General features: G+C 39.4%; 1 protein-coding gene across 1 annotated transcript in view; it reads right to left on the reverse strand.

Moving 5' to 3' along the window:
* Positions 1–340: 340 nt before the first annotated feature.
* The window catches only part of LOC306814076 (ceramide transfer protein-like), a 116,451-nt gene continuing 96,940 nt past the window's right edge, over positions 341–19,851 (reverse strand). Inside the window, exons 10-19 of the mRNA XM_079329790.1 lie at positions 19,507–19,593; positions 18,441–18,533; positions 17,789–17,863; positions 14,499–14,594; positions 8,915–9,047; positions 8,732–8,802; positions 7,308–7,436; positions 6,351–6,480; positions 4,919–5,055; positions 341–2,072 (exon numbers count right to left, since the gene is read on the reverse strand). Of these exons, the coding sequence (XP_079185916.1) occupies positions 4,928–5,055; positions 6,351–6,480; positions 7,308–7,436; positions 8,732–8,802; positions 8,915–9,047; positions 14,499–14,594; positions 17,789–17,863; positions 18,441–18,533; positions 19,507–19,593 (942 nt within the window). The 3' untranslated portion in view covers positions 341–2,072; positions 4,919–4,927. The remainder of the gene's footprint in view (positions 2,073–4,918; positions 5,056–6,350; positions 6,481–7,307; positions 7,437–8,731; positions 8,803–8,914; positions 9,048–14,498; positions 14,595–17,788; positions 17,864–18,440; positions 18,534–19,506; positions 19,594–19,851) is intronic.

Consider the following 19,851-nt stretch of genomic DNA (forward strand, 5'->3'; position numbering starts at 1 on the left):
TAGCTATTTCTCAATTTTGCAACTCCTTCCATATTCTTTAAGAAGACTTACAACTCTGATTGGGAAGGGCCAGCTTTAATGAAGTACCAGTGCTTTTATCTAAAAGCAAAATATTATTTACAATTAGTATCTGTAGTTTAATTTTATTTACAGAATTGTGAAAGTACATCATATTTAGTGCAAATGCAACTAATGATATAAGAATCATATACTGCTTTGTAAACTTCTGATAGCTTTGCAAAATAAAGTCATCCAATTAAATTAATGAACAGGTAGTTGCCTGTGTTTAACAACTGCAAGAAAAGGCAAATAAGGAGTTCAACTCTTTATATTTTGTTGGAATTAACCACTGCTTGGTTGATTTTAAAATGAAGAAGTACATTTGAAATATTTTTTTTAACATTACTATATAAAGTGTTCACTAGCGATGTAGTAAACATACAGCTTTTAATCTTATTTGCCTTACTAGCATTAACATATAGGCACTTTTCTAGATATTCAAATTAATAGAATAGCTGTAATAAGGCATATTCAATGTACACCATTTGGAAAAGGCAAATAAAAAGGAAAAAGTTATGGAACATGAAAGCTGCATGCATGTGTAATTGTGTGTTATGTATGATTTAATCTCTATAAAGAAGATGAACAGATAAAATATTTTTTTTACAAGACTGTGCAGATCCCATTTAATCATTCACAAAATCTTTATTAAATTACTATTTTAAATTTATTTTCAGTTACCTACCATACCATATCAAACAAGACTTTCAGGGTTTTTTTTGAGGAAAAAAAAATAAATTAGGAACTTTTTTCTTGAGATACACAGGTCAGCGAAACACCCAGCAGTCTCTGAAGTTTCCAGCTACAGAACATGGATAAAAGACCTCAAAGTCAGTAGTAGTCTGCCAGACTTCTATTAATGAGCATATGCAGAATCAGGCAGGCAAATATCTGACATTTAAATTCTCATAGCAAATAGACAGAACTTGCCAATATGAACTATGCATCCTTATAACTGATGAGTTTTTGATTGAGGTAAGTATCAGTGCAACTTATTTTCTGCCTGAACCTCATAGCATAGCTTTATCAAGATGAGAAAAACACATGCAGGATCTGAAAATAATGTACTCATACTCATTCTAGGCTGGGAATGTTTTCCTATGTAGCCGAAATTACTTCAGTAAATATATTGTACCTTCTCACAGCTTCCGGAAAGCCGCAGATATCATGCAAGAAAGCAGTCCACATTTATAAGGAACAGATGACTTCTAGCTTTCAGGCACTGTCTTTCCCTCTCATACAGAATCTTCCTTAAAAATCCTGGATCATGTTTAATAGCAAAATTTGTGTAGCACATATTGCATAACTAAAAAATACAATATAAATATACCTGGAAAAAAATAAAGCTTTTCACACTCTTACTCCAGAACCAAAGATCTTCATAAGAGTAAGACAATAGAAAAGGCAAAGTCATAAGGATATAGACAGCCCTCAATTATTAGCTGACATTTTAGGTAACAAGATCATTCATTATAGAAACAAATGACAATGAACTATGACTATACAAAGCAAAACAAAACCTGGTAATAAGTCACTTGGGCTTTACTGACCTCCCTCCCTCCCCACCAAAATACTTGAAATTTTTGTACACATAAAGCACATAGAGTATGCTATATGTGCATTTGTCTTTTGTGCTTTTTAGACATGCACAAAAACTGCACAAGTATATTAGGAATGTTGACAGCAAAATTCTGCAAGTTGTTTAAAATTAAAGCAGTAACCCCTGTTGGTGATTCAAAGCTATACACATTCCTCCTCTTCTAAAGCAATGAAAATAACCATATGCATGTTATTCAAACATCTATTGATAATTACACACTGACTCTGCAAAAAAACTTAGGACAGAGTTAGTGTTAAATACTCAGCCTCATGGTAATGCAGCACTTCTTTATTTCTGTATACAAACCCGAGAAACCATAAAAAGACTATAGATCCTTTGTTCCAACATGGAGTGCCCTATGCACTTATCAGTCACTTCAAGGTGGAATGCTCACCCAGTCTTGTTCTGATCACTACAAAGAGGAAAAAACAGGAGTAAAAATTTTTCAACACTAATACGAAAACCTGAAATTGTCAAACCCCTTAAATAGTATCAGCACTATTATTACATTTGAACTGCTGTCTTGTGACAGCTATGTTTTCAATGATCTGCCGACACTAGTTCTTTAACAATATAGAGTCAAAAATGAGAATCATTACAGGGCTACCTCTCACAGAAGGATGAAACTACCATGACTTTTGATAACAAAGAGAACATGAAAATAGAGGTAGCCTATGCCATACATAGAAAAGTGAAAAAATACCATTTTCATAGAATCACAAAATATCCTCAGTTGAAAGAGACCCACAAGGATCATTGAGTCCAACTCCTGATCCTGCACAGGACAAGCCCAAGAATCACACCATGTACCTGAGAGCATTGTCAAAACATTTCCTGAACTCAGACAGGTTTGGTGCTGTGACCACTTCCCTGGGGAGCCTGTTCCAGTGCCCAACCACCCTCTGAGTGAAGAACCTTTTCCTTGTCTCCAAGCTGCATATCCCCTGACTGAGCTTCATGTCATTCCCTTGGGTCCTATGACTGGTCATCACAGAAAAGAGATCAGTTGCCAGCCTGCTTGCCTGCTTCTGCTCGTGAGGAAGTTGTAGACTGCAATGAGGTCTCTCCTCAGTCTCCTCTTCTCCAGGCCGAGCAAACCAAATTACCTCAGCTACTCCTCATATGGCTTCCACTCAAGGCCCTTGACCATCTTCATGGCCCTCCTTTGGATGTTCTCTAATAGCTTTATTTGCTTATTATGTTGAGATGCCCAAAACTGCACACAGGACTTGAGGTGAGGCTGCACCAGTGCAGAGCAGAGTGGGACAATCACCTCCCTTGACTGGTTCATGATGCTGAACTTGGCCACCCCAGCACCTGATTGAGTCTTATGACTGCCAGGGCACACTCCTGACTCATATTCAACTTGCCATTAACCCAAATGCATAGATCTCTTCCCATGGGGCTGCCCTCCAGCCTCTTGTTCTCTAGACTGTATGTACATCCAGGGTTGTCCCATTTCAGATGCAGAATCTGTCACTTGCCTTTGTTAAACTTCAAATGGTTGGCTCCTCCCAACTTAGTTTTATTGGCAAAGTTAGTATCTCTTCGAGTCCAGCATCCGAGTCATTTATGAAGATGTTGAAGAGAACTGATGCTAAAATGAAACCCTGAGCTTTAAAATGGGGCTTTACTGAAATCCCAAAAGATTACATCAACTGGCTTCCCTTGATCAACTAGGTGGGCTACCTTGTTGTAAAAGGAAATTAAGTTTGTCAAACTGGACTTTCTCCTCATGAAGCCATTCTGGCTGTGATCAGTGGCTGCATTGTCCTTCTGGTGTTTTTCAATAACTCCCAGAATAGTCTTCATAATTTTACCAGGCACTGAAGTGAGACTGACAGGCCTGTACTTACCAGGGCCATCCCTCTTGTGCTTCTTGAAAATTGGGATAATGTTACCCAGCATCCAGTTAACTGAGACCTCTCCAGATTCCCAAGACCATTGAGAAGTCATTGAGAGTGGCCTCACAATGACATCAGCCAGCTCTTTGAGCATTTTTGGATGAATCTCATCAGGTCCCATAGGAATCCAGCTGGAGCAGCAAATCCTGCACAGTTTCAGGATTGACTGGGAGTTTGTCATTCTCGCAGCTGTGGTCCTCCAGCTCAGGGCTCTGGGGGTCCCAGAGGCCATCATTGGTATTGATGAGAGAGGTGAAGAAAGCAGTAAATGTCTCTGCTTTGACTGTGGGCCTATTTGTGAGGTGACTGAACGCATCAAGCCACAGACCAACGTTATCTCTGATTCTCCTTTTGCTGTTAACATATTAACAAGCCCTTTTTGCTATGCTTCACATTGTTGGCCATCTTGAACCCTAATGGTGCTTTGTCCGCACAAATTTTCTCCCTACAGTGGCAAGCAGTATCTCTGTAGTCCTCCCACGTCACCTGACCTTGCTTCCAATGTCCATACACCTGCTTTTTTTGCCTTATCTCCAAAAGAAGATCCCTGTTCAGTCAAGACAGCTTTCTGCCTCATCTGCTTGACTTCCATCATTTGGCAGTTGCCTGCTCCTGTGCGCTTAGGACGTGGCGTTTAAAAAGTGACCAGCAGAAGCATTTTCCCAGGGAACCTTGCTCACTAGTTCCCTGAACAACCTGAAGTCTGCTCTCCTCATTTCCTGGGTTGAAGCTTTGCTGACACTTTTTGTCCTGGCAACAGAGATTTTCAACTCCATCAGTTTGTTGTCACCGTGGTGAAGATGATCACCAATCTCCACTCACACGACCCTCTCTCTTAGTAAGCAAGGAATCAAGGATGCCATCTTTCCTAGTCAGCTCCCTTAGTGCCTGGGCCATTAAGTTGTCATCCAGGTATTTTAGGGATCTCCTGGACGTTTTTTAATCAGCTGTGTGGTTAACATCTGTCAAATTGAAGTCTCCCATAAGGACAAGGGTGGTTGATTTAGAAGTGTCCCTTAGTTCCTTAAAGAATAATTCATGAGTGTCCTCATCGTTGCTGGATAGCGTATAGTAGACCTCCATTCTTTATTTGCCCCTTGATTGTTACCTCGAGGGTTTCAGCTGTGCCACTGCCACCTGTGAGCTGCATACCTTCCAGCCCCTCTGTTACATACAATGCCACCCCCCTACCTCCCCCACCCTACCAATCCCTCCTCAAGTGCCTGTAATTATCTATATATATAAAATCTAAGCACTGAACTCGTGCTCGAAAGACATTCCTAGATCAGATACTTCTGTTTGGCCTTAAATATTTACAATAGTGAATCAAGAGTAAAAAAACCCGAATGTATACCTGCTAATACTAGAATAAAATAGGCTTTCCTGCTGTTTTCTCTTGCACATATGATGTAAAACGCTTTAAGAATTTTGGATATTCTCGTTTTGCCACTGCCCGTAACACTGATGCTGGTGCCCATCCTCCTGGGTTCACTAGAAGTAGACAGTAAGCCAGACATTGAAATACAACAAATCTGCTAAAAGCTAGAAGAGAAAAACTAAGTTTGTATTCCTGTAATTCTTTCTGAAGTGGCCGAAAAGAATAATCAGCAGAATTTAAACTCTTACAGCTTGTATTGCCGCACTTTCTACTCTTATTACTCTAATTTAGTCCAGTTCTACCGTGTTACTATTTAGGAAAGATTAAACATGGTGTGTTGGCTTTGGGGAATGCCTAAATGAAAGATGATATTCTTTAAATACTTCCAAAAAGCAACGGAAAGACAAACTCAAACTATCTCTCAACTCAAAGAAAATAGAAGTCAAGCTTTAACTTTTCAATAACTGCTGCATTTGCCTGCAGAGTTGCTACATAGCCAATATCTCACAAATTATTTTTAAAGCAGTTCAAGCAAAATTTGCTCTGATTCTAAAATATGCTTAAATTCACAGGTCAAATATTTGGCTGAAAAATATGCCACTTCCCATAAAATGACAGTTCAAAATTTTTCAATGAAGATATATTTTTTAAATAATTGTGAAACTTCTAAACAGGAAACAAAGGTGCTTACCCCAGAGTTTAACATCATGCAGTATTATTTGTACAGGATTTAATACAAGTTGTATCACTCCTATATGCAAAGATTTACTGAACGCCATTTTCAGATTGTGATTATTTAATAAGCTATGTAATAGGTGGTCAAAAATAACGAGCAGGTGAGATACTCAAAGTATTTTGCAGCTACAGGAGAGGAGATAATAGGTATGAGTTTCCAATACTATATAATGCTGAATACTGGGTACAGTAACAATGCAGTTTGGTGTTGCTAACTTTGCAGTCAATACCAAAGATTTTGTCAGGTAAAAAAAAAAGACTACCTTATATTATAGTTTGCAAACATCCTTTCACAAACATGAATTGCGTAAAAAACCTGATAGTAATGCATGAATAAAACCCCCAGATTATTACTAAAACTTAAAGCTTATGCCAAGTCATGCGAGTTGCAGACATTTCTTCTGTCCAACCCCCTCCACCCCAAGGTTCTGAACTTAGGAATGAGCTACACATTACTTTCATTTATTGCTCTCAAAATGCCACACAATGAAAGATCCCATTCACTGATTGATATAGCACATTAATTTGAATAATTTTGACCATGAAGACCACAAGTGTGATCCTATATATATAAATTTAACAGAAAGCTGCATCAACCTTTTTGTTCCCCAGTATTCAGCTCCCAGGAATTAAAATATATAGTTAATGTAATTCTGAAAAATTTTAGACTTACCATTAGCTACATATGTAATCTTGCATAGGATATTATCCCTGCTTATTTCCTTGTTCCCCTCTGGCGGGCTTACTAAAGTCTGACAAATCATAGCAATATTTATTTTGGCACGGACACAGCGATTGTTCATCTATAAAAAAAAAAAAAAAAAAAAAAAAAAAGAGAAACATTTGTAAACTTCAAACTAGGTTTACTTCAGCATACTCAAATGCTAACATTTTAATTTAGTATAAAGTCTAAGGTACTCCAAAAGTTATGTTTCTGGGAGTTTGCATTCTAGCATTACACGGATGTAACATGAATGCAAATGAAATGAAAAGTACATGGTGAGTAGGGAAAGGGTTAAACTTAAATGCCTGAATCTCAAGTTTCTACTTGCTTAATACAGTGAATCATTTCAATTATTGTGACAAGTAAGGAAACATCTAAAGAATAGTGCATCAGTGTTTACAAACAGCAGTTAGTAACTTTTCCCTTGTAAGCAGGCAATGGCATAATATGCAGCACAGAAAGACTACTGAGAAAACAGTCATTGCTACTGTCTGACAGAACCAAGGCAAAACTGTGTAAGCTGTAGGTTTAACAGATTCCATATCTAGTTATACAAGCCTGTCCCCATGTCTGACAATACTGAAGAGTTATTTATTCAATTCCACATGAAGGAACCTCAATTCTTTAAAATGTTTTCACCATAAATTTTGCTTCCATTTTTCTGTAACACCTTAGATCTGTCAACTGTTGAGATAAGATAAGAATGTTTTTGGCTCAGAATGCTTTCATCAGGCCATTGTATCATCTGGTACAAACTGTATTTTTGCATACCCTCTCTCTCCTTCCCCTCCCCTCCCCTCCCCTCCCCTCCCCTCCCCTCCCTCCAGTATTGCAAGAGCATCACACCACATAATAGAAAAATGGCATCTTTAAAGCAGAACTTGATGGAATGAAAATAATACTTGCAGGAGCACTGTCATGTTCCACAGAGAAATTGCAAACAATCCATGTTTCAGGATCATTTTCACTGAATGCTGGTACTTTTCTGATGGCAGACAAATACAGCACATCCCTTTGAGAAGCTGGCCACACTCTCTGCAGAGAAACACCTGAATATAAGCTTTTCCAGTTTTGCAAATTAAGTACTTACTATCCTTAGATAAAGGAAAAAAACAAACACGACAAAACAGGTCAGTTGTGTTACTTAAGTAAAAAAGTTTATTCAAGTTAGTAATTTCATGTAATTTTGAAAACTCAAGCAGAACACAGGTGTTGTACAGATGTATAACAGGTTATATGGCTATACCTAATTTTAAAAATTTAAGGTGAAAGTTTAAGGCCTTCAAAAGGAAGGGAGCCAAGTTGCAATGACTTTTTCAGTAGACAACCAGGAAGAGGCACTTCCTCTCCTGTCCTCAATCTCAGGTTGCCATTGCAATTAATACTTGTAAGCTACAAACTGAACTAGTGGTTAAGTATAAATAGAAGCATCTACAATTATGTATGTCTCCATAAATATGGTGAGAGTGAGCATAAGAAATAACAAATATTATTTCAAGAAGTTACTACTTTAATGAGATAGATATGGTAAATTGGTATTATCTAAGAGATAGCTTCAAAAGCAGTGTCATAAAGCAAAACTGTATAGAAGCCATTTTCCTGATGCTCAATATGGGCAAAAAGTCTAGCTTTTACCACAGCACTATACAGTTCATACAACTATGTTGTTCAAAAACCAGTCTGCTGTTCCGGCAGTTTTAAGATAACCACATTACCAGTTTAAAAAAAATCAGTATTTGAATATACTAATACTTGGAATCATGCAAGATTAAAGATAAAAGTGTGCACTTCATTCCCAATGTTTTAGAATCTGTTAGGTTATAGCTATTGGGTCAGAGGTCAAATGAACATTTTAGTAAAGCTAAATCAGAACTAGTTGGGGTGAAAAACCATAATGAAGTTAAAAGAACAAATGTACTAAGAATTGTAAGACCTCATAATGCAAACACAGAATGTCAACTAATTGTGGTCAACAGTAACTTGCATTATTGCAACAAAATGTATGATACAGGGGTAGGGGTTTCTTCCTTGTAGTCAGTACCAATTTTTGCTTCAGTTTTCTTGAGATGAGCCTTGCCTTGCTGCCAGTGATATATTTAAATGATTAAAAACAGTCATCATTTGTTATTACAAACTCTATCAGATAGATACACAAATCAAGCCAAGTTTGAAAAATTTACAAAGTTGCAGGTCAATAGAGAAATTGTTCTAAACTGTTGTTCTGGATAATATTTTAAGTTGTTAAGATGGCAAAATATTTCAGAATAGATTAGAACACATATAGTCCAGACTGTCTCACTAAGGTTTGTATACAGGTGAAGTGTTATTACCTTATGCATCTGGTAAATGATGATGGCATTATCAGCTAAATTTTCCACGACATGGAAATTTTCAATTGTTGCTAAGGGGAGGGGAAATAAAAATCTATCAGAAAACAAGCACACATATTAAGTCAGTGTTAGAAATTATATGCTTGCTGATAAATGTGCAAAGCTTGAGAATCGATTCCTTACTTTCCCAGTCATTACGAACATCAACATTCCAGAAGTAGTGGCAAACTTCATGCCCTGTTACCCCTTTAACAGCATGTGTAGCTTTCAAAGGATCTAATACTATTCCATTCTCTTCCACCTCTCTTCTGTACACCTACGATCAAAGACAGAAATGTAGAGAAATTGACAAAACTGGTCATGCTTTAATTATTAAAAATTTCATCAGCTTTGATAAAAATTTAACCAGAAGACTAACAAATGAATAATTTCCAATGTCACTGCTCTATGGTAACTACCAATGCCGATATTCTTGCAAGGAACTTCAAAGGAAAATACCAGAATTTTGAAAAATCTCTACTCCAAAAATTGTTAATAGAATCACAGAATATCCTCAGTTGAAAGAGACCCACAAGGATCATTGAGTCCAACTCCTGATCCTGCACAGGACAAGCCCAAGAATCACACCATGTACCTGAGAGCATTGTCAAAACATTTCCTGAACTCAGACAGGTTTGGTGCTGTGACCACTTCCCTGGGGAGCCTGTTCCAGTGCCCAACCACCCTCTGAGTGAAGAACCTTTTCCTTGTCTCCAAGCTGCATATCCCCTGACTGAGCTTCATGTCATTCCCTTGGGTCCTATGACTGGTCATCACAGAAAAGAGATCAGTTGCCAGCCTGCTTGCCTGCTTCTGCTCGTGAGGAAGTTGTAGACTGCAATGAGGTCTCTCCTCAGTCTCCTCTTCTCCAGGCCGAGCAAACCAAATTACCTCAGCTACTCCTCATATGGCTTCCACTCAAGGCCCTTGACCATCTTCATGGCCCTCCTTTGGATGTTCTCTAATAGCTTTATTTGCTTATTATGTTGAGATGCCCAAAACTGCACACAGGACTTGAGGTGAGGCTGCACCAGTGCAGAGCAGAGTGGGACAATCACCTCCCTTGACTGGTTCATGATGCTGAACTTGGCCACCCCAGCACCTGATTGAGTCTTATGACTGCCAGGGCACACTCCTGACTCATATTCAACTTGCCATTAACCCAAATGCATAGATCTCTTCCCATGGGGCTGCCCTCCAGCCTCTTGTTCTCTAGACTGTATGTACATCCAGGGTTGTCCCATTTCAGATGCAGAATCTGTCACTTGCCTTTGTTAAACTTCAAATGGTTGGCTCCTCCCAACTTAGTTTTATCGGCAAAGTTAGTATCTCTTCGAGTCCAGCATCCGAGTCATTTATGAAGATGTTGAAGAGAACTGATGCTAAAACGAAACCCTGAGCTTTAAAATGGGGCTTTACTGAAATCCCAAAAGATTACATCAACTGGCTTCCCTTGATCAACTAGGTGGGCTACCTTGTTGTAAAAGGAAATTAAGTTTGTCAAACTGGACTTTCTCCTCATGAAGCCATTCTGGCTGTGATCAGTGGCTGCATTGTCCTTCTGGTGTTTTTCAATAACTCCCAGAATAGTCTTCATAATTTTACCAGGCACTGAAGTGAGACTGACAGGCCTGTACTTACCAGGGCCATCCCTCTTGTGCTTCTTGAAAATTGGGATAATGTTACCCAGCATCCAGTTAACTGGGACCTCTCCAGATTCCCAAGACCATTGAGAAGTCATTGAGAGTGGCCTCACAATGACATCAGCCAGCTCTTTGAGCATTTTTGGATGAATCTCATCAGGTCCCATAGGAATCCAGCTGGAGCAGCAAATCCTGCACAGTTTCAGGATTGACTGGGAGTTTGTCATTCTCGCAGCTGTGGTCCTCCAGCTCAGGGCTCTGGGGGTCCCAGAGGCCATCATTGGTATTGATGAGAGAGGTGAAGAAAGCAGTAAATGTCTCTGCTTTGACTGTGGGCCTATTTGTGAGGTGACTGAACGCATCAAGCCACAGACCAACGTTATCTCTGATTCTCCTTTTGCTGTTAACATATTAACAAGCCCTTTTTGCTATGCTTCACATTGTTGGCCATCTTGAACCCTAATGGTGCTTTGTCCGCACAAATTTTCTCCCTACAGTGGCAAGCAGTATCTCTGTAGTCCTCCCACGTCACCTGACCTTGCTTCCAATGTCCATACACCTGCTTTTTTTGCCTTATCTCCAAAAGAAGATCCCTGTTCAGTCAAGTCAGCTTTCTGCCTCATCTGCTTGACTTCCATCATTTGGCAGTTGCCTGCTCCTGTGCGCTTAGGACGTGGCGTTTAAAAAGTGACCAGCAGAAGCATTTTCCCAGGGAACCTTGCTCACTAGTTCCCTGAACAACCTGAAGTCTGCTCTCCTCATTTCCTGGGTTGAAGCTTTGCTGACACTTTTTTCTCCTGTTCATTCACTCTCTTTTGCTTTCATGTGGGCATTGGAGAGGGAAAAAAAATTCATAAAGGTATCATGTGTTGTGATGAGGATGGGGAGGACACATTTCAAGGGCAAAACAGGTTCAAATTTAAAGGTCTATGGTACATTTATTATAAACAGAGTCAGAGGAGACCAATGAAGAGTAAAATACACCTTTGAAACATCTTTTCACAGTTCTCCATGAACTTCTAAAGCATAGGTCCAATCTCACAAGCAGCAGTCCTCCTAAAACTGCTACAGTGTGAGTCCTTCACAAGGTGTGATGGGTTATGTTTTGACTAGCTCCTCTCCCTACCCCCCACCATGGAGCTGCCTCCCCCACCCCCAGGCTGTTTTATCTAGGCGGGTGTTTTTCTGCTGGCTGGCTTGCTGCTGTTGCTGCTTTTGCTGCTTTAGCTGCTGCTTTAGTTGCTGCTGCCCCTCCCCCCCGCCCCCCTCCTCCCCCCCCGCTGCTTTAGCTGCTTCCCCCCTGGCTGCTTAAGCTGCCCCTCTCCCTCTCTCCCTCCTCCTCATCCCCAAGATTTGCACTAGCTCCAGAGGACATGGATCTGAACTTCGGAGACCACCTCTGGAAGTCTGCCAAAGAAGCTGTGCCGCCCTTCCCGGCGAAGATCAGCCGAGTTCATCTCATCTGGGTCTGTGCTGGGAAGTGGTTTTTTTGTATTTTTGTTAATAAAAAGTTTTTTCCACTTTCTCCTGAAGAAAATTCTTTCCGAGCTCGGTGAAGGAAGGAATTGTAAGGGGGGGGAGGGAGCCCTTTGGAGGTCTTTTTCCCCAAATGTGTCCTAAACTTGGACACATCGGTAAACAGTCTTTCCAAGTCTGCTGCGGTGTGGGTCACTAATCCATCGGGTTCAGTCCTCTAAGGATAGTCTTCTCTAGTTTGGAAGCAAGAGCCCTCTCTCTCTCTGTTTCTGGGAACAGGGGGCCTCTCTGTGTATGCAGGTCTCTTGCTGGAAAAGATTTTTTTTCCAGCATCCACCCACTCTGATGTGAGTGCTTCTCTCACAGGCTGTGAGTGGATCTCTGCATTCCCTGTGGACTTCATGGACTGCAGAGGGACAGCTTATTTACCACAGTGTTCACCACGGCCTGGAGAGGAATCTTGGCTCTGGCACTTGGAGTACCTCCTCCCCCTCTTCTTCCACTGACCTTTGTGCCACCCTGATGTTCTCCCTAACATGTCTTCACTTCCTCTTCTCTGACTAGAAGAAAAACTGCTGCCTATAGGTACTGTTGCCAACAAGTTCCACCAATTCAAAGATTATTGCAGGATCCTGCAGCGCCAAGAGATTGATCTCATCTAGGTTCCATGTCAGGGAATCATTTGCCATGTTTCCACCACTGGCCAGCTGGCCCCTCAGCCACTGAGTGGGCAGTGGCGGCTGCTGCAGTGCTGGTGCTATTCAACGCCTCTCTTCATGTGGGGTGCCAGAAAGGGGAAGCCACTGCCGCCACCCCTGCCCTTCTGCCCAAGGCACATCTGGCAAGGGGCGGCCAGGCAGGCAAGGCTCACCGTGGGCCACACTGAGATGGCGGTGACCGCAATCCATTGCCATGTGCTTCACTGGGATGGCCCCAGCAGTGGTGCCTCACCATCCCTGGAAAAAACTGCGCATGCACTGTTTTGACTTTCTTCCTAAATATGTCACCACAGAGGTGTTACCAACCTCTCTAATTGGGCCAGCACCATGTCCATCTTCCAAGTCATCAGAGATTGGCTCTGTTGGACACAATGGAAGCTTCTATCAGCTGCTCACAGAAGCCAATGTGTTGGTTTCACGTGCTTGGGGGGAGGGTTGGCTTCCCCTCAGGGAAAGCTCCACATGCTCTGGGAATAGAGGGGGCTGTCCCGTCTCTCAGGGCTTCCCCTGTGAGCTGCTGGCACCAATCAGAGAGCTGATTTGGTGATGGACAGCTCGGGAAACGAATGAAAAGTTATTTCACTTTCACAAATCACAGTGGATGACGTTCTGGTGGGTCTTTCGGTTTCCGGCCTCCGGAGAAGCGGGGGTCTCCGGCCAGGGCCCCGGCCTGGCATCCCTGCCCGGCACCAGTTCTTCGGGGAGCCCTTGGTCCGGCCCCGGCTTGGCTCAGTGGGGCCACATGGCCCCTGGCACCAGCCGCATGTTTTTCTTCTTAACGATCTGGATACAATTTTAACTTCTTTATGCCTGGATAAGATTCTCGATCTCCTGAACCCCCTTAATGAGAAGGAATAAAGCATGGAGTCCACAGAAGTCGGCGGAATGAAGATAAAGTTCCTCATGGGAAGAGATTGAAAAGATGCAACTGATAAGTAGCTGAAAACCTTTTTTTTGTGGGGCTATGAGGGGATTGTGACTTCACTAAAATTCCTTTAAACTGTGAAATATACTTGGGGAGGATGGATGCTTGAGTTGAAGACTTTCCTTGCCTCAGGAAATTGAGCTCTCTGTTTTGGGACTGGAATATGAACAGAGACATTTGATAGAGAAGGAGATGAAGAGAATTTTGTTTTTCAGCAGCCTGCCTTTAAAAGTAGCACTCCATGTATGCATCGTAACCCATAATATGGCTCTGGAAGGACTGTGGGAATGGGAGGAAAATTCATTGTTCTGTAGGTCTCCGGTGAATGCAGACTGTGAAGGTGAAGACACCCTCTAAGTCTAAAGCAGAAAAAGGAACTTTTCTCTCTTAAGTGAACTGAAATGATTATTTGACTGGATAACTGACTGAAGTGTTCTCTGTATGTGGTTGGTAAGAAATGTGGAGTGAAGGGAGGAGGGAATAATCTAGGAATCCTATTCTGAATAATTTTTCTTGTGTTATTAATAAATTTTTTTCTTGTACTTTCTTTGTTTTAAATTTTGAGCCTGTGTTGTCTTTACTCCTAAATCCTATCTCTAAAGAAAATTAAATATTTAAAATTGGCAAACCCTTTAGTCACACCGTGACACCACTTCTGTGGCCCTCCCCCACTACCAAAAACCAGGCTGTGCTAAATCAACACAGTACATCATGTTGATAGGAAGTTTTAAGTAGGAGAAAATGAGAAAGGAATCTGTAAAGACAAAGTTATTGCAAGTGCTGCATAAGATTTTGTTGAATATATTAGAAGCTGCAGCTTGTATGGTTTCCAATCCTAACTCCCAATTCTCAGAGAGAAGTTTTAACAGAATAACTTGCTCAGTAATAGTATTCAAAGAGAATGAAAATATGTCTCTTCACAGCATATCATCTTATATCAATTAAGCAAAACAGCAAATGCTTACCTTCATTTCTCCTTCTTCTACCACTAGCTGCCAATTGGCATCTCCTCCCACATCTTGCAAGGAATATGTCATATGGTTTTGTACCATCTCTTCCACCTTTGAAGGAAAAATACACTTTTTAAAGTAATTCCTTTCATCTTCTTGGACAGGCGACTGCACAGTATTGGAAGCCATAAGTCAGTACTTCAAATCTTGTGCAGGAGCTGAACTTGGACAATAGAACCTTCTATTACAGGTTAAGATCAAGCAAGTACTTGTGGCCTTCAGAAACAAAAGCCAAAATCTTGATTCAACTTTCAATTTCATTCTTTATGGGTTCTTGCCTATCTTTCCTTTTTACCTTTAAACTGTCAAAATTCACTATTCCTACCTGAGACAGTTTTATTTCACCATGTAGGAAATTACTTCCAGTACGTCCAAATAGAATTATAGTGCATTGTAGGACTTGAAAGACAATATTCACTGAAGAGCATTTAAAAAGATGAAGGGGAGGGAGGCGGGGGGAGGGGAGACAGACAAACAAGCTCTAAAAAAGTAAATGCATATCAAAAGTTATATTGAAACAGCAGTGAGGGAAACAGTCATGAGAAAAGCATTCCTATTCTGTTTGTTTGGCATCTTTGCACAGTTGCTAACTAGAAAAACAGAACAGAAATTGTTACATTCAAAACAATTATGATGATGCAGAGATCCACTATTTTAAAATACTCATTTAAGAATACTTAGCTAGACAGTTGCATGCTTTTCTTAAAGGTCAAATATTTGAAACATTTTTATCAAGTGATGTGAATACTTTTTTTTTTGTTTCAAATAATGTGCATGAAAATGGGGGGGGTGGGACAGGAAATTAATTTTTATGTTAAATCTACAGTCTTGTTATATGTTTCTTTTGTGTCTGTCCCTCCATTTCCAAATCCTATTCTCCCCCAAATAAAAACAGAGACAAAAAAGCTGAATTATCAATTCCTATGTAATGTTTATAGGTGCTGAAAAGAATTTAGTAATTTTTTTTGCCTAAGAGGTAGGTGGCTACTAAAACTCATCACATCAAATAAGTCCATGTAATTGACACTATTTTCCTGAATCAGTAGAAATTTCTTTTTTAAAGAGGAAATGCATTGCAAGAAAAGGTTAGTCAATTGACCAACATACAGATTAGTCTAAGAACTGTATAATCACAAGATTAATAGCCTTAACCTATGGGTGGTTTTTGCACAGCTTGAAGAAAAAAAAGTAATTGAATCAAGTCAAAAATCCTCAAAATGAAACATAAAAGTAAAATAATTTCAACAGAAATGCTCCTTTATGTTATTTAACTATGGAGTTCTCTACAGAAACCAAGTTAACGGTCCAGTTTAGGGGATTTTCTTTGTTTTCTTTAAGTTTGTTTTTTTAGCTATAATGAAGTATAAACATCCACAAGATTTGTGCTTCTACTTTTAGACAGGCTGTCTTTTCCTGCCACTTACTAACAGGTTTCTGACTAAATATTCTTCTAATTACTTTTTTTATTTTTTTTTTTTCCAGGGAAGCAATGACACAGTACAAGCCAAGCTAAGTAAGAATGTGAGCTTTTTAATATTCAATTTTCTAGCTCTAGGTCATGCTTCTTTCAGAAAGGAATCCTCACTATGCTCCTGCAACTTTACCTGCAACATATTCAGGCTCCCTATCTCCTCCCCTGGCTCCTAATCTATTAGGGACAAAGCTGGCTTGTATGTGATTTTGTATTTTGTTGGTTTTTGCTTCATGCCAAATGCAGAGGGAGGAGACAAATAGCAAAGAAAGAAGAGAATGATGCATTGACAGGAGTATCAGAAAATACCTGAATTGGAAGGGACCCACAAGGATCACAGTGTCCAACCCCTGGCTTTGCACAGGACAACCCCAAGAATCATACAATGTGCCTAAGTACAATCTAAACAGTTTAAGGCCTTTGGAATTGTTCAGCATTTAGCCCCCGACTTCCTCTGAAAACTTGAAAGGCATCTTTAGTTTCTCTCCCTCTCTTCTCCCAGTAAAGTTTCATTCCTGCTAATACATCTTTCAGACAGCTTCCCCTTAGGTTTGGGAAAGAAGAGGTATCATTGCAGCTTTCAGAGGAAAGAGAATGTTGTTTTTTGCTAACAAGCAATTACTTCTATTTGACCAAGTAATTGCAGTGCCTACAACTGGCTTGTGCATACTATCTGTCCAAACTGTGATCTACCTGCTGGTTGCTGTCAGCCTGAACCTATTTCAGGTGCCACATTAGGCACTGAGTTAATATTCACAGCTTCTTTCCCAGTGGGGAGGCCATGCTATTACCTCTGGGTTCCTGGCAGACTACAGGAATGATCTGCAAAAATACTTCTATCCCATGCAGCCTTGGTCTTAATTTTAAATGAACAGATCTTCATTTAAAAGGCCCTCAGAAGAGCTCAATCTATTTTAAAATCTGGTAGTCCTTTAAAAAGAGAAAATGACTCACAACACATTTGCAGCATTTTAAGCCCACAACCTCTCACTCAACTGGCAGAGACAAATCAATGCCTTTCTGAAGGCACATTGAAGAACCAGCTCCTGACAGAATATGCTTATACGTTTCCATCTTAAAAGCAAAGCCGCAAGTTTCTGCTTGACCTGTTACAAAGATTCCCTTCATATAAATGAAGTCTAGAAACAAGCCCCATTTATTCAGAACCAAGATTTATCTTGCCTTTCTAAAAGCTAAATCCTCAGCCTGGGGACAGAGAACAATTTCTGAAGCATAATTGAGTATATTGGAACTCTTCAGTACCAGTTCTCATATCCACAATCTCATTTTTAACTACATACTTTATGACCTTTTGGTAATACAACTAGTTGTAGAGGTAAAAAATTATAATAAATAACCTTAAAATTTGGTGTCAATTTTGGTGACAAATTTTAAAGACAGAATTAAACCTTTGATTTAAAAACAAGAAAAACTATTCAATTTGAAGCAAAGACCATTTCAGCCCACACAAGCCAGGTATTATTTTATTACTTTTATTATAATCATAAATGCAAACTTTTCAAATTGTAGGTATTTTTATTAAAGCTAATGAAATCAGTCCAACAGTTCACAAGATTTGGGCCTCTGCGCAAATGATATGCATGCAAGCAGAATGTAAAAAGACAACCATTTAGTATAGAAATAGATAACTTTTTTTCTCAACATACTAGTTTAGAGTAAACAGCAATTTATGTAACAAAAAACCCAGATTCTAGAGAAGAGGATGAAATGCAGCAACGATACACAACTCCCACTCTACACATTAATACAGTACCTGGGTGCTGAATCTGTGAACATCAAAGGCACTGACTAGATCAATGGAAGACATGGAGGAAGAGCGACTATAGGGCTACCAGAGACAGACAAAGAAAAAACCAAGTAATCAGAACAAAGGCACAACAGAGCATTCAGTACCAACTTGCAAGCACAAGATAATGAAGAAAATGAAAACAAAAGCACCATAAGAAGCAAGCACAGTGGTAAATGCTGATTTCATGCACCTATGATGTCTTATGCTCCCAGTGTAGCCCTAAAAATGGCATAGTGTTTCAAGTAACACTAAAAGAAGTCAATTGATCCTAATGCAAGAGAATATTTTTTTCTACCCAATTAAATTAATTTTGGTGAAGGTATCTTAAAAGCACAAAGGTTAGCAAGTTGTTGTTTTTTTTCTTTATAGTCTCTAACCAACAAGCTTGATACAAATCAAGAGTATTTTAAACAGGTACTGAAATCAGGATTTTTTTTTAGCCAAGACAGAAAACAGTCCTTTTGCAATTCCAGCTACTTCAATTAAAAATGAGTAAACCACTGAAAGTTATTCTAGAAACATCTAAAAATAATTAAAAAAAAATCTTACCTATCCATGCAAAATATTATATACAAGACAGCCAATTATACAGAGGAGATCAGGAGAAATATCTTACCTTTTGGACAAATCTATGAGTCCCCACAGTAGAATATGCATCTCCAGGAGGCAAGGATATCGGCCAGTATAATCTGATCTTTTCACTTTGGGACTGCAACAAAACAACTAATTACTGGTAGTCAGCTGCTACTGGATGGACTATGAAAGAGTGAGGCAACTTCAGTCTTTATAGTGGCTACAACTAATGCTGTCCATGACAGACATGAAGTTGTCATCCTGCTGGAGTTCTCAGGAAGCAAATGGACCTGGAGACTGAATTACCCATTAATCTATACTTCAAGGTATATTTCCAGGTTAAGCAAAATAGATTGGCAGCATCACAGATATTGCATCCATGTAGTAGTACTACAGTAACTCAAGACTTTTACCTTCTCCTAAGAAACCCCAACACAGATAAACTGTTGGGTATTATATGCCCACTAGAAAGTCTTCTAATTCTTAACCAAGTCATTGTATTCACTATATTGATAAGCCAAAAACCTTTTAAGACAAAGGAGGCACCACCTTATTATTCCCTCTCATTTTATACACTATTTTCTCATATTCTATATATTTCATCACACACATCCATTTTTGATCCTTTTCACTGAAGTGTATTCAAGAAATGAGTTAGAGAAATAGCCAGAGCCTAAACAATTTTTAAACAAAACCAAACACCAATAGAACTATGTCTTTCCTATTTCACATACTGCTACAGTCAAAAGAAACTTCAGAGCAATAATTAGGCTTTGAAAAATAGCTGCATCATTAGATATTCTTATTTGCCCAGGGCATCAGTTACATATAAAGAGAAGTATTATACAGGACTAATACATTTATTTAGGAGTTAGAAATCAGAGACAATTAGCCTAACACTTATACTATCCTTTTCTATGCAAGCTGTCTAGTCACTTTCTCAAAATTAGTGTTAAAAATATTTAATTGCAAATATTATATAGTGAATCCCACTTATAAATGTCAGTCTAAAATATCTAGAGTTTCAGGAGATGCACCCCAGGACTGATTAAGTCACAGAAGTCTTCCATGAAGTGCCCATCATTAACACATTTTTCGGCTATCAATACCTGTTCTTCCATTTTATCCTGTCTATCAAGAGCAGCTTCAACAGCATCAAAGAATTCTTCTTCATTAATCAGGCTATTAGGACCCTCCTAGAGCATAAGAAACAAAACTAGTTCAAGATTTTGGAGACATGAGAGCTCCACTTAAGTTCCATATTAGAAATAGCTATTTATGTATTGTGTATAACTGACAGAAGGAAATTTTTTCCATAAACCTTAAATATTTTCACCAATATTCGTATATTAGAATTCATCTAAAAACTCTACTTGTTAAAAGAAGTTATTTCCTTTAAGTACAATTTAGGGATAAATAAGCAAGCAAAAACCGCAGAAAACCGAAGACTGAGT

This window comes from Erithacus rubecula (assembly GCF_903797595.1).
Source record: "Erithacus rubecula genome assembly, contig: SUPER_W_unloc_1, whole genome shotgun sequence".
In the NCBI taxonomy this organism is placed as follows: Eukaryota; Metazoa; Chordata; class Aves; order Passeriformes; family Muscicapidae; genus Erithacus; species Erithacus rubecula.